Consider the following 12449-nt stretch of genomic DNA (forward strand, 5'->3'; position numbering starts at 1 on the left):
ACCTCGAGAAGAATACACCATGTCTCTTATCTCCAGATTGACCTCTAGCAAGTTTATTGTTCCAGTTGCCGTTGGCACCGCCGCTGTTGCCGCAACATTGGCGTTCTCCACGTTGAGACCGCTTGCCAACGAGCCAGCGGCCGCTTTCAAAGGCGACGACCAGTGGATTGACTTGAAGGTGAGTTTCCCCCCGTTCAGCATTTGCTGCTTGCGTACCAATTGAGCTTTGTACTAACTGGGACTCGTCCGCTGTTCCTTAGCTCATCAAGTACGAGGACCTTTCTCATGACAGCAGAAAGTTCACCTTTGCGCTCCCATCGGAGGATGTCAAGTCTGGTTTGGTGACGGCGTCTATTCTCCTTGCCAAGTACGTTACGCCAAAGGGCAGCAACGTTGTGAGACCATACACCCCTGTTTCTGACCCAGAACAGACCGGCACCATTGAGTTTGTCATCAAGAAGTACCCAACTGGTAAGTTTGGTAACCACATCTTTGGCTTGAAGGAGAACGACACAGTCTCCTTCAAGGGCCCAATTATCAAGTGGAAGTGGACTCCAAACCAATTCAAGAGCGTCACTTTGATTGGCGGTGGTTCCGGTATCACCCCATTGTACCAGCTCTTGCACCAAATCACCAAGGACCCACAGGAGAAGACAAAGGTGAATTTGGTTTACGGCTCCAAGACCGCTGAGGACACCTTGTTGAAGAAGGAGATCGACGAGATCGCCGCAAAGTTCCCAGACCGTGTCAACGTGACCTACTTCCTCGACGAGGCCTCTCCAAGCGCTCCAAACGCACAGGTTGGCTACATCACAAAGGAGTGGTTGGCAAAGAACATCCCAGGCCCAAGTGCCGACCACCACGTTTACGTGTGTGGTCCACCACCTTTGTACGAGGCCATCTCCGGTAACAAGGTGTCTCCATCCGACCAAGGTGAGGTCACAGGTGCCTTGAAGGAGTTGGGCTTCACCAAGGAGGAGGTGTTCAAGTTCTAAGTGTGATGTTGTTTAAAATATAAAGCTGGAGCGAGAGAGCCGGGCAAAGGGCCAGGCAGAGAGCCAGGCAGAGTCAAGGACGTACACTATATACATTCAATACACATTCCATACACATTCCTCACACATTCCACACATGCTCTTAAATTACACAGCTTAAGACTTGCTATCAATGCCTTCTCCTAACCCTCAAAGTGCCCTTGTTTATACGACATACGCAACTCGTCGTAAAATTACATCATTCGCCCTCAGGCTGTGCTGTCGCTTCCCTGGCTTTTTGTATGGGTGTAATTTGTGACGTGACACATGGCGTAGCGTTGCGGGCTGTTTATATAAAGGCGAACAACGTCCCCCCTGAGTTGCCGACATTGTTTCGGATCAATTGCGAACTTTCCCCCTGTTTCCCCTGTTTTCGACCGTATCGAAGCCAGATATTTAGGTAAACAGCTAGTGACAATGCCAGAGACTGTTGAATCACTCACAGAGCAGCTTAAGGAGCTCGCACTCCTTGTGAAGAAGCAAAATGAGGTTATCAGCAAGACCGGAGAACAGGTGTTAACTTTACAGGTTGAGAACACCAAGACCAGGGTTGGCCATTTTGGCTCCAAGCCTAGTGCCAAACGGTCTCCTTCAATCGACACGAGCGATTTCGCCACTAACGAAGACTTGGTGCAATTGGTTGGCGAGTTGCAAGGCCAGCTGGATGTCCTGGAGGAGCGTAGCATCAGAAGATTGATCAACTCTAAGAAGACTGGGAACGAGTTGTTGGCTCCACTGTTGAACCAGGATGGTGAGGAGCCGCCAGTGGAGCTGTTCCCAGGCACATTGGCAGAGTTCAAGGACCTGAGCGATGAGGATCTCGTGAAGCTTGCTAGATTCTATGAACTGCTCCCACCAACTGCTGCTGAGAGAGCAAAGTTTGAGGAGTTTGTCGAGACTGAAAACGCTGCTGAAGTTGAGACTGTTGAAGTGAAGCCTTCTGACTTCTCCTCCGAGGACCTCATTGACGCCTATGACAAACTATCAAGATTCTTGGGATTGACCTTTAGAAGAGGCGAGGATGCCTGGTAATGTCTTGTATATGCATGATGTATTGTTTGTCTAATTTCTAATGACTTTAACCTCAATTTGATGCTGTGTGATACGCTCTAAAGCCATCGGTGGTTTACAACAGTTCTGTAGAAGTAAAAGAAGATAGTGTTGTCTAATTATTGTTATGTTGTCTGTTGAAGAAACGGCCAAACTTGTGTAGGTTTTCCCCCAATTTGTTGACACTGGCTTCACCGTTACTTGCAAACTCTTTGAAACCATCTTTCGTCTTTAACAAGTTTTCGAGCTTTGGTGAGCTTGGTAAATCAGGTGAGATAGACATGATCTTCGTGTTCAATAACCCAGTGGAAGATGGAACGACTGTTGTCCCGGATTCAACAACAAGTTTGGCAAGAACAGGCGAGGAATCTATTAGATTGTCATGTGCCTTCATATGGATCTTGAACAAGTCAATGTATCTTGTTTGCCGGTCTTTATCAGATATTCCTTTCAATTCCAACACCTTTATAAAGTTTGCAACCGAACGATCCCCAATCAAATAGAAATAGTTCGTTACAAGTCCCTCTTGAGGTGCGTCCTGGGTTAAAAGTACTTTTAATATGATTTCCAGCTTACCAGTTATCTTCTCAGCGTGCTTTTGATATTGTGAGGAAGGCTTATAATCCGGACCTGCACATGTGGTCAATTTCAAGAAAGTTTCCTTCAATACACTGAGATCCAGCAGCATCTGCTCAGCAGCGATAACTGGGATGGGCTTCGTCTTGACAATGTTCAGCAGGAATTGGTTCACAGTGGATTCAACAATCTTATCGCAAAGGTTTCTAACGTAGAGGTCCCTGGAAAGAGTTGGTAGTATCTTTTCACAGTTGTTCAGCAGCACATCCCGCAAACTGGCAATGTATCGACTTTGGTCACCGACATCTTCCATGTGGGCCCAGTTTGTATTGGCCATCTCCCTCCAAGAGAATGCGCTTTCAGTTTCGATTTTCTGTACCAGGATGTTCAACGATCTGTTGATTAGCCTCATGAATGAATCGTTGGCAGCATCAAAGTTTATACGTTGCTTATACTCATTGTCGACGAGTTCTGTAAGCTTTTCTTGTAATTGATTCATCGTGGTATGACAATAGTCTGCTGTGTTGATCACCAACGTGATATATGGGATGGCATCATCAGTTATTTGACTTGCTGGAAGAGTTGGTCTAAGCACTTTGTTGGCGTACTCTAAGGACCATTTCTGGAAAAGCTTTGACAGATCGTACAATGGCCCGCCGGTGGAAAGGTTCGAGCACTGAGTCAACAAGTGTCTATAGGCCCTGAATAGATCCGCAGATGAAGGGATGACGTTTGCATGGTTTTGAGAATCGGGTGGCAGCTTAGGTTGTGAGAGAAACTCCATAAACTTCGAGCTGAGGAAGGAGTTTTGATGATCAACCCACAGATTCAAGAACGGTTCAAATGCTGCGGAAACTTTGTGTGTAAAGACACCATCTGTTGGGATTGGAGTGTTGAAATTTGCAACTGACGAGTTGGCTGAATCATCATTAGATCTTCTAAATTTGTTGTTCAAGAACTTTTCAAAATCAAGAGCCTGCTGTAGTGAGTTGAGCAACATATCAACATCAGTGGTCTTACCGTTCTGTGACAAGATCTGCTTGATACCATCACGGGTATGCTCACAGAATCTGTTTGAAAGTTCTTCTTCAACTTTCCAGCTTTCAGGGAATAATGGCGCAAACAATTCTTCATAGTTCTTGAGAACCCTCTTGAAGAACAGGAATCTTCTCTGTAAGTTATCCAGCGAGCCAGCTTCATCAGTACTAACGAATATTGTCTTGATTTCTCTCAATTGATGATTACAAAACCAGTTGAGCAATTTGTCATGGTACTCTTGTCCCAACGTGTCCATTATCCGACAAGCACTACGTAACTCAGATTCTGCAACGGGGTCTTTGTTCGTCAATGTCAGCTCAAAATCCTTCAGCACCTGATCTGCTAGCCTCACCTCTAATGCATTGACACTCTTTGTCAATTTTGCAACACTGTCGATACTTTTGTAGCTCTTGAAGTGGTCAACCAATTCTCCGACAGCACCGAGAAGAGGCTCAGCCTCCGTATATCGCTTCTCATCGATCAAAGACCCGAGTTGCTCATCTGCGATGATCATCATCTGCAATCTCTTCAAAACAGTCATGCTCAGAACGAGGTTCTTCTTAGCATCATCCAACTTCTTAATACCCGAGGTCATGCTAGTGATCACCGCTTGTGTGTTCGCTGATAGCTTCCTGTTTTCCGAAATCTCACTGATGATCAGCTCCAGGTCCTTCTTCGCCTCACTGGATTGGAATTGGCCATCGGACTTCAAATATTCCTCGTATTCCGCCTCATTGACGGCGAGCTGTGAATCAAGGTGCAGTTTATAACCGTTGACGTAGTTGATCTGTGTGCTTAACGACTCCACCGATACCGGCTCATTAAGCAAATTCCTGAGATCTTCCTTGACATCGTAGTCAGCGAGACTCAATCTCTCAGACATTGGGCCGTTCTTTCTCCTTTAAACGTGCCTGTTGTCACTCACTCCAAGCAGCTCTGCCCTGTGACGGGTGAAGTTGTACGCTTCTTCCCGTTGTTGTTGAAGCAACTGGCCCGGTTGGCACATTTCACATTTGTGGTGTCCAGATGAATTACATAAGCAATATGTCGCCCAATTCCGAGGAGCAGTGCACGTGATGTACCTACCGGGTCTCGTTGGTGACGAGCGGTGGAAAAAAAAAGCACAAACAACAACAAACAAAGCTCTTCTCGAAGGCGAAAGCGCTGGCTGGATCAAATTCGACTTTGGGACGTGTCTTTCAGTTTGTTGTTGAGGGTTCAGGATGTCACTTCGTCTACCACAAGCTCCTAACGCTGGCCTGTTCAAGCAGGGGTACCAGACCTATTCTAACGCGGACGGTGCCGTACAGAAGAACATCCAGGCTTGTAGAGAGATCACAAAGTTGGTCCTCACCTCTATTGGACCATGTGGAAGAAATAAGATCATTGTGAACCATTTGCAGAAGGTGTTCATTACAAATGATGCTGCTACTATGCTGCGTGAACTTGACGTTGTTCATCCGGCTGTGAAGCTGCTTATCATGGCCTCACAGCAGCAGGAGATGGAGATGGGAGATGGTACCAACTTGGTGCTCGTCCTTGCTGGTGAGTTCCTCAACGTTGCTGAGAAGTTGTTGACACTTGGGCTGAAGCCAACCGAGATCATCCAGGGATATCAATTGGCTAGCAAGTTTGCGCTGGAAACTTTGGAGAAGCTGTCCGTGAGTTCCAGTACTGTTGAAACCAAACAGGACATCCAGAAGGTGATCAAACCTGTCATTGGTTCCAAGCAGTATGGCTCAGAAGACTTCATCTCTGGTCTGGTTTCCGAAGCTATCTTGAACGTTATGCCAAAGAATCCAAAGGCGTTTAACGTGGATGGTGTCAGAGTGGTGAAGATCATGGGTGGTTCTCTCTATAACAGTGAGGTTATCAAAGGTATGGTATTCCCAAGAGAGCCTGAAGGCCATTTGAAGAACTTGAAGGAACCTAGTAAAGTTGTCGTTTTTACTTGTCCAGTTGATATCTCACAGACCGAGACTAAAGGTACAGTCCTATTGCACAACGCTAGTGAGATGTTGGATTTCTCTAAAGGCGAAGAGGCTCAAGTTGATCAAATAGTCAAAGAGATTGCTGATGCCGGTGTTAAAGTTGTTGTTGCTGGCTCCGGAGTTGGCGAGCTTGCGCAACATTACTTGGATCGTTATGGGATTTTGACTTTGAAAGTCCCATCCAAGTTCGATCTCAGAAGAGTTTGTAGAGTATGTGGTGCCACCCCACTGCCACGTCTCGGTGCCCCAACACCAGAAGAAGTTGGTACCGTTGACATTATCGAAACAAAGGAAATCGGTGGCGACAGAGTCACCATCTTTAGACAAGAGAATGAAGTTACCAGAACTTCAACGATTGTTATCAGGGGCGCAACAAAGAATAATTTGGATGATATAGAAAGAGCTATTGATGATGGTGTGGCTGCCATCAAGGGACTCACACAGGACAACAGATTGCTTCCAGGTGCAGGTGCTATTGAAGCCGAATTGGTGAACAGAATCACCCAGTACGGTGAAAAGACTCCCGGGCTTCTTCAATTAGCTATCAAGCAATACGCCAACGCCTTCGAGGTTATACCTAGAGTGCTTGCGGAAACAGCAGGCTTGGACTCAGCTGAGGTCTTACCAAGGCTATACGCTAAGCATAGCACACCAGAGGGCCTCTCATTCGGTGTAGATATCGACGGCGAATCTTCCAATGGTGTCAAAGACATCACTGCCGAGGGTATCTATGACCTGCTCGCTTCAAAGAAGTTCGCTATCGCTGCTGCTACAGAAGCTGCAAACACTGTCTTGTCTGTAGACCAAATCATCATGGCAAAGAGAGCTGGTGGACCTCAAGTTCCAAAGCAACCAAGACCGGGCAATTGGGATCAAGCTGACTAGTTGGGAGGTTGTAAGAGAAAATACACACGTGTCCTAGTACATTTCTTTCTCATAATTAGTAGCACACACTGTGTAGAGAGCTAGCAGTAGGAGCGCAGTGTATAGCTGTGTGTCCCGTAACAGGTGATGCCCTGCACCTCTGAAATTTTTTTTTCTTTTCTCTTATTTGCATACACTTTAGCTGTCTTTTCTCTTTTTTATATATATACCACTGGTATTAGAGAGCTCATTGTTATCCAATGGGAAAAGTGAGAGGCAGAAGAGCTCAGAAGAGCCAGGACAAGCACGAGGGCGGTTTTGAGCCCGAGTTGAAGGTCTTTGATGAACCAGTTCAACAAGCCGCTGGCGAAAACGCATCTCATAGTGAGCCAAACACGTTCTTTGGTTTGGTAGACTCTTCAGAGCTGGACTATTTCAAGCAGGCTGAATCTACTCTGAATGCCAATGCGTTTGAGAATGATGACGATAGGGCTGGTTTCGTCACGAGTGTGTTGGAGGAAGCGAAAGGTAAGGAGCTGAAGCTTGTCACTAATCAGATTTGCTCCAAGTTGATGGAGAGACTCATTTTGAATGCCACTGATGAGCAATTGAAGCAGATATTTAAGTCATTTGATGGTCATTTTGTGTCTCTGATCCACCAGAAGTACTCATCACACTGTGTTGAGACATTGCTTGTTCGTACTGCTGCCTTGGTGGAGAAGGAACTTCTAAACCCATTCCCACAGGCAGATATGGGTGATGACTACATCTCCATGGAAAATCTCTTTCTGTTCTTCCTAAGTGAAGTTAGACCATTTGTGAAGGAAATGATTGTACATCAGTACGCCTCTCACACCTTGAGACTGATAATCTTGATCCTTGCTGGTAGTGAGTTGCCTTCAACAACAATGGCTAACTCAACACTCCGTTCTAAAAAGAGTAAGATTGCAAGAAAAATGATTGTGATTGTCGATAACGAGGATTTTAACAGATCATTCCAAATACCTTCATCGTTCAAAAGTGAGCTGAAACATTTGATTGATACTTTGAAGGCTTCGATGGATAGAAGAGCTGCAAGGGAATTTGCGATCCATAAGATTGCCTCACCGGTGCTGCAATTGTTAATTCAAGTTGAAGGTTTGGTGGACAGAGATAGACCTTTTTGGCACTTGGTATTCTTGAAGGACAACGAAGAGAAGGATCCACAAGAAGAGGGGTTCATGGAGTACGTTCTTTCCGATGCCGTTGGTTCACATTTCTTCGAAAATGCCATTAAGAACCAAAGAGTAAAATATGTTGAAAGGTTGTACAAGCTCTACATCTCCAATAGGGTCTTGAAGTTGGCCAAGAGAGACACCACAGGAAGTTACGTTATCCAATCACTTTTGAAGAAGTTGAAACAGAACGAAGCCAGACAAATGCTCAATGAACTGATCCCTGAGATGAGTATGTTGATGAACTCAAACTTAGAGATGGGGCAGTCCATAATTGATGCTTCTGCGCTTCATCATGACTACAAAAGAGCACAAATCATTGAAGAATTGGCAAAGAAGTACACACCGAAGGAGAATGAAAGTGACATATTGGAGTCTGTTCTTCAATTAAGTGGTTCAACTTTGGGAAACACACGTGATGATTGGCCAACAGCAGAGGAGAGAAGAAGATCACTGTTCTTGGAGAAGCTCATCGACTTCGATCCACGATTCCTGAAACTGACTGTTGACAATCTCCTGTCATTGCCAAAGGAGAGATTGATCCAAATGTGCTTTCACGGTGTGTTCTCCCATGTTGTCGAAAACGTTCTCAAACCCGAACTAGATATTATATACAGACGTCGCCTATTGAACCAGTTCCAGGGAGAGATTGTCAACATGGCGTGTAACTCTTATGCATCTCACATTGTGGATAGACTTTGGAGTTTCACATTGAAACTGAACATGTACAAGGAGAGAATCGCCAAAGAACTCGTGGATCAAAAGGAGAAAGTGAAAGAGAGTATATATGGTCGTCTTGTCTGGAAGAACTGGAAGATGGAACTCTACATGAGAAAGAGACACGATTGGAATTTTGCCATAAAGGAAGAAGAGTTTGAAAAGTTCCCACCAAAGGCCCCAGTCACGGAAGAAACTACAGATAAGGCTGAGAGTAAGAAGAGAAAAGATAACCTCCAGCTATCATCACACACTCCAGAAACTAAGAAGCAGAAGATCAGAGGCCGTAACCGTAAATAGGTACAATAATAACAACAGAACAATCTGCATTGATTAACATCTCATAAAGAAGAGTTCGTTAGTGCTTATCGGATTCAAGCTAAGGGTCTGATTACGTAATCCTCTGTTATCGACTAAAAACCCATACACCTCAAAAAATATGTTGATCGGTTGATGCAGTACTGCTTAGATTACCGAATCTGTTTACAAGGGGGTTGAGCTCATCTTCAAAGGGCTTGGGAGTGATAGAAAGGGTACCTTATTATGAGAGCAAGTACCGCGCGCCGAAGCTCGTCATCTTCTATCAAGTTCAGTGCCATAAATCAACCACTGTTGCCTGACAATGGAGGATACTATGGATCTATAAGGTCAAAGAAGAAAGTGAGACGTCCCTTCTTGTCAGCAATAACCGATGAAGACAATGTAGACGATGAGGATCGATTAGATTTAGAAGGATACGATGCCTCTGTCGACACCACATGGGAAGAGCCAGAAGTCTCAGTTACAACGGAAGTGCAAGAAATTGCAAAGGCATCATTACCACTTTCAGTGACGTTTTTCTTCGAATATCTGCTGGCTATGAACTCGCTGTTCTTTATTGGGCATCTGGGCTCAGCTGAACTTGCTTCAGCATCCCTCGCGGTGATGACTTTCAATATCACAGGTATGGCAATGTTTGAAGGAATGTCGAGCTGCTTGGATACCTTCTGCTCTCAGGCGTATGGTGCCAAAAAGTTCTTCAAAGTTGGAATATACGCTCAGAGATGCACAGTAATGATTATGACGCTATCCATACCAGTATTATTGTGCTGGTGGCATTCAGGATATTTGCTCTCTTTTATAGTTCCAGAGAGGGAACTCCTCCAGTATACTCAGGATTACATGAGAATTCTCTGCGCTGGAGCTCCTGGCCTCATCATATTTGAAACTACAAAGAGATATCTCCAAGCACAGGAGATTTTCCATGCTTCTACTTACGTTTTGTTCTTCTGCCTACCAATGAACTTATTCCTCAATTACTTCCTCATTAACAACATTGGGTTCATTGGTGCCCCAATTGCAGTGATTGTGACGTATTGGTTTATGGCCTCTTTTCTGATTCTCTACATCATCTTCGTGGATGGAATGGCTTGTTGGAATGGTTTCACGATTCGTGCTTTCAAACATTGGAAGCGTATGCTGCATCTGGCTGTCCCAGGGTTTGTGATGATAGAATCGGAATACCTTTCTTTTGAAATTCTTACAGTTATGGCATCTTACTTTGGTACGGAATCTTTAGCAGCACAGAGTATTATTTCTAATGTGGGATCTCTTACTTATCAATTGCCATTTGCAGTTGGATGTGCGATATCCACACGTGTTGCCATATACATTGGATCAGGGTCCATGAGCTCCTCGAAAGTTTCAGTTAGAATCTCGTTCTTTGTTGCTGCTGCTGTTGGGCTCTTCACTTGCATGGTGATTATAATATTCAGAGGACCTCTAACAAGACTATTCAGCAGTGATGAAGAAGTGATTGAAAAATCTATTCAAAATATGCCTATTTTGGCTGTGAATCAACTTACAGATACGTTTAATATCATAGCTGCTGCTGTTCTAAGGGCTCAAGGAAGACAAAAGGGTGGATCTATACTCAACGTCATATCATACTACGTTATCGCATTACCACTTTCTTATATCTTGGCTTTTAGGTATGGATTTGAAATCAGTGGATTGTGGATAGGTCTTGGTGTTGGTATCACAGTTCTTGCCATTGGTGAAGTGTTGATGGTTGTGCACAGTAAATGGCCGCAAATCATTAGGGCAGCACAGGATACACAGGAGGAAGAAGAACTCATCATCGAGGATGATAGCAGTACAGCATGTAGTTCTCTCAGATCTTTTGAAGAAGAATAAAGGTTATAGATGTGCACATTACCTAATAAACACCTTCATTAATATCAACCTATTGAATTTAAAAACTTTAGCCAAACACTTTCAAGTCATCATTCTTCAACTCTTCATCTTCGTCTTCAGACTCGCTCTGGTCACTGTGTTCAGCAAAATCTACTCGTTGCCCTAACAAACCTGCAAAGAATTCATCAATCTGGTTGTTATCCCAAGCAAAGTTTCCCTTTGGAACTTCGTAGTTTTGAATAGGCTCTTGTACGGTAAATTTGAGCTTTCTTCCCTTTGAGGCCTTCGTATCCACGTTTCTTTTCACTTTAGTCTTTGTTATAACGAGACCAGAAGTAGGATTTGATTCTGAGATCTTCTTATCAACCAGGTCGTTAAGCAAAACCCTATAGAAATCCTCATCATCAAACACGTCGGCATCTTCCTTAAGTGATCTATCTATCTGTGTTTGATCTTCTTCCGCTTCTTCAGCAATGCGACCAAGTGGGGTCACATTACGTCTGTTTAATCTGGTTCTCTTTATCAGCCTATCCATATCAACGAGGTTCACTTCCACCTGTTGTGCAGCACTTTGATTGAGTGCTTTGAACTTTGATGTATTGAGGGCCTGAGCACCTGATGCAGACTGAACTTTATGAGACCATTTGACAAGCGTATTGTTTCTATATATCTCGAGTACTTTATCGAGTCTTTCTGTCTCCGAAACAAAATCACTGAATGATCTCTTCTTTGGTTTGAAACTGACATTTTCCTTTGTAGCTTTCACTTTGTTATAGTTTGCAGCTCTGAAAGACAGCAGTGTATTCAGAAGTGAAGAGAGAGAGTTTTCAGCATCTTCAACAAGAGATGATGTTTCTTCATCAGCAAATTCCTCGAAAGCTTCGTTCGTTAGAGGCAGTGAGTTTGCATTGGACAAAGCCTTCTGTATCTTGATTCTTGAATCGATGATTTTATCAAATGTTTTTTGTTGAGAGATAACAGCATAACCTTTCAGTGCTTCCGTTTGATTAGAAGATGATAGTCTGTTAATGATCTGTTTGCGTTCATTGGCCATCATTTCTTTCAATTTCAATCTCTTGGAATCAGCTGTGCTTTCTTCATGGTCCGACTCATCAAAGCTGTCCTCAGACTCCTGCTCGACGTCTTCATCAGATCCGTCATCGGAACCTTCAACTGATTCATTACCACCATTTTCTGAATCAGACTGGTTCAATAATTCTGACTCCTCGGATACTTCATCGTCATCACCATCATCATCATCATCTTCCTCCTCTCCTCCATCAGAACTATCGTCTTCTACCTCGGATTCCTCAAAAATGTCCTTTCTAGAGCTGGTTTTTCCTTTATATTTGGAGTCAACCAAGTGAATGCCATTCTGTCTCAGTTTGCTCTTACCAACATTCACGTAGTGCTCGCTTCTAAGGGCATCGTCATCTGCTCCATCATTATCTTCAGAGTCTGAACCCGAATGATGGTCGAAGACGCCTCTTTCAGAATCTTCAATATCAAAGTCTGGAATTTCTGGCTTTGAAAGTTCCTCAATCTGCTGAGCCAATGTCTTCTTAGCCATTGCCTTTGATCGTTTACTGTATGCCTCGACAATGCCTTTCGCAAATCTCTCTCTTTATAAGATTGTAGAGCTACTTTATGAATCAAAAATTTTTCAAGAGCTCATCGGCTTCAGTTTTGTTATGCGCCGCACTGCCAAAAGGCATTACGGTTGAATAGTAAAATGTAAACAAAGAAAGCTCTGTCGTTATTTTTGTTAGAGCATTTAACGCGTAAACAAT

General features: G+C 44.0%; 7 protein-coding genes across 7 annotated transcripts; 5 read left to right on the plus strand and 2 right to left on the minus strand.

Moving 5' to 3' along the window:
* Window positions 1-19: 19 nt before the first annotated feature.
* On the plus strand, window positions 20-995 carry MCR1 (cytochrome-b5 reductase; the record flags this gene model as incomplete). Its single annotated transcript, XM_020212468.1, has 2 exons — window positions 20-178; window positions 261-995. 2 exons carry the CDS (start codon window positions 20-22, stop codon window positions 993-995), a joined length of 894 nt encoding a protein of 297 aa, XP_020073434.1.
* A 456-nt stretch (window positions 996-1451) lies between these two features.
* Window positions 1452-2066, plus strand: MRP8 (Mrp8p; the record flags this gene model as incomplete). Its single annotated transcript, XM_020212352.1, has 1 exon — window positions 1452-2066. One exon carries the CDS (start codon window positions 1452-1454, stop codon window positions 2064-2066), a length of 615 nt encoding a protein of 204 aa, XP_020073435.1.
* Window positions 2067-2199: 133 nt separating this feature from the next.
* On the minus strand, window positions 2200-4581 carry VPS53 (Vps53p; the record flags this gene model as incomplete). Its single annotated transcript, XM_020213265.1, has 1 exon — window positions 2200-4581. One exon carries the CDS (start codon window positions 4579-4581, stop codon window positions 2200-2202), a length of 2382 nt encoding a protein of 793 aa, XP_020073436.1.
* Window positions 4582-4877: 296 nt separating this feature from the next.
* Window positions 4878-6583, plus strand: CCT8 (chaperonin-containing T-complex subunit CCT8). Its single transcript, XM_020217289.1, has one exon. The coding sequence runs from the start codon at window positions 4922-4924 to the stop codon at window positions 6572-6574; it is 1653 nt and encodes a 550-aa protein (XP_020073437.1). The 5' UTR covers window positions 4878-4921; the 3' UTR covers window positions 6575-6583.
* Window positions 6584-6803: 220 nt separating this feature from the next.
* Window positions 6804-8868, plus strand: NOP9 (RNA-binding RNA processing protein NOP9). Its single transcript, XM_020214150.1, has one exon. It carries the CDS (start codon window positions 6814-6816, stop codon window positions 8782-8784), a length of 1971 nt encoding a protein of 656 aa, XP_020073438.1. The 5' UTR covers window positions 6804-6813; the 3' UTR covers window positions 8785-8868.
* A 49-nt stretch (window positions 8869-8917) lies between these two features.
* CYBJADRAFT_11790 (MATE family efflux transporter) lies at window positions 8918-10693 on the plus strand. Its single transcript, XM_020212242.1, has one exon. It carries the CDS (start codon window positions 9028-9030, stop codon window positions 10657-10659), a length of 1632 nt encoding a protein of 543 aa, XP_020073439.1. The 5' UTR covers window positions 8918-9027; the 3' UTR covers window positions 10660-10693.
* Window positions 10448-12271, minus strand: BFR2 (rRNA-processing protein BFR2). The gene has a single exon (XM_020217047.1). The coding sequence runs from the start codon at window positions 12227-12229 to the stop codon at window positions 10727-10729; it is 1503 nt and encodes a 500-aa protein (XP_020073440.1). The 5' UTR covers window positions 12230-12271; the 3' UTR covers window positions 10448-10726.
* Window positions 12272-12449: the final 178 nt, after the last annotated feature.

This window comes from Cyberlindnera jadinii (genome assembly GCF_001661405.1).
Source record: "Cyberlindnera jadinii NRRL Y-1542 unplaced genomic scaffold CYBJAscaffold_1, whole genome shotgun sequence".
Lineage (NCBI taxonomy): Eukaryota > Fungi > Ascomycota > Saccharomycetes > Phaffomycetales > Wickerhamomycetaceae > Williopsis > Williopsis jadinii.

What these genes read in the sequence shown, in the direction of transcription:
- CCT8 (XM_020217289.1), top strand. Translation starts at nt 4,922, where the DNA reads ATGTCACTTCGTCTACCACAAGCTCCTAACGCTGGCCTGTTCAAGCAG.
- NOP9 (XM_020214150.1), top strand. Translation starts at nt 6,814, where the DNA reads ATGGGAAAAGTGAGAGGCAGAAGAGCTCAGAAGAGCCAGGACAAGCAC.
- BFR2 (XM_020217047.1), bottom strand. Translation starts at nt 12,229, where the DNA reads ATGGCTAAGAAGACATTGGCTCAGCAGATTGAGGAACTTTCAAAGCCA.
- CYBJADRAFT_11790 (XM_020212242.1), top strand. Translation starts at nt 9,028, where the DNA reads ATGAGAGCAAGTACCGCGCGCCGAAGCTCGTCATCTTCTATCAAGTTC.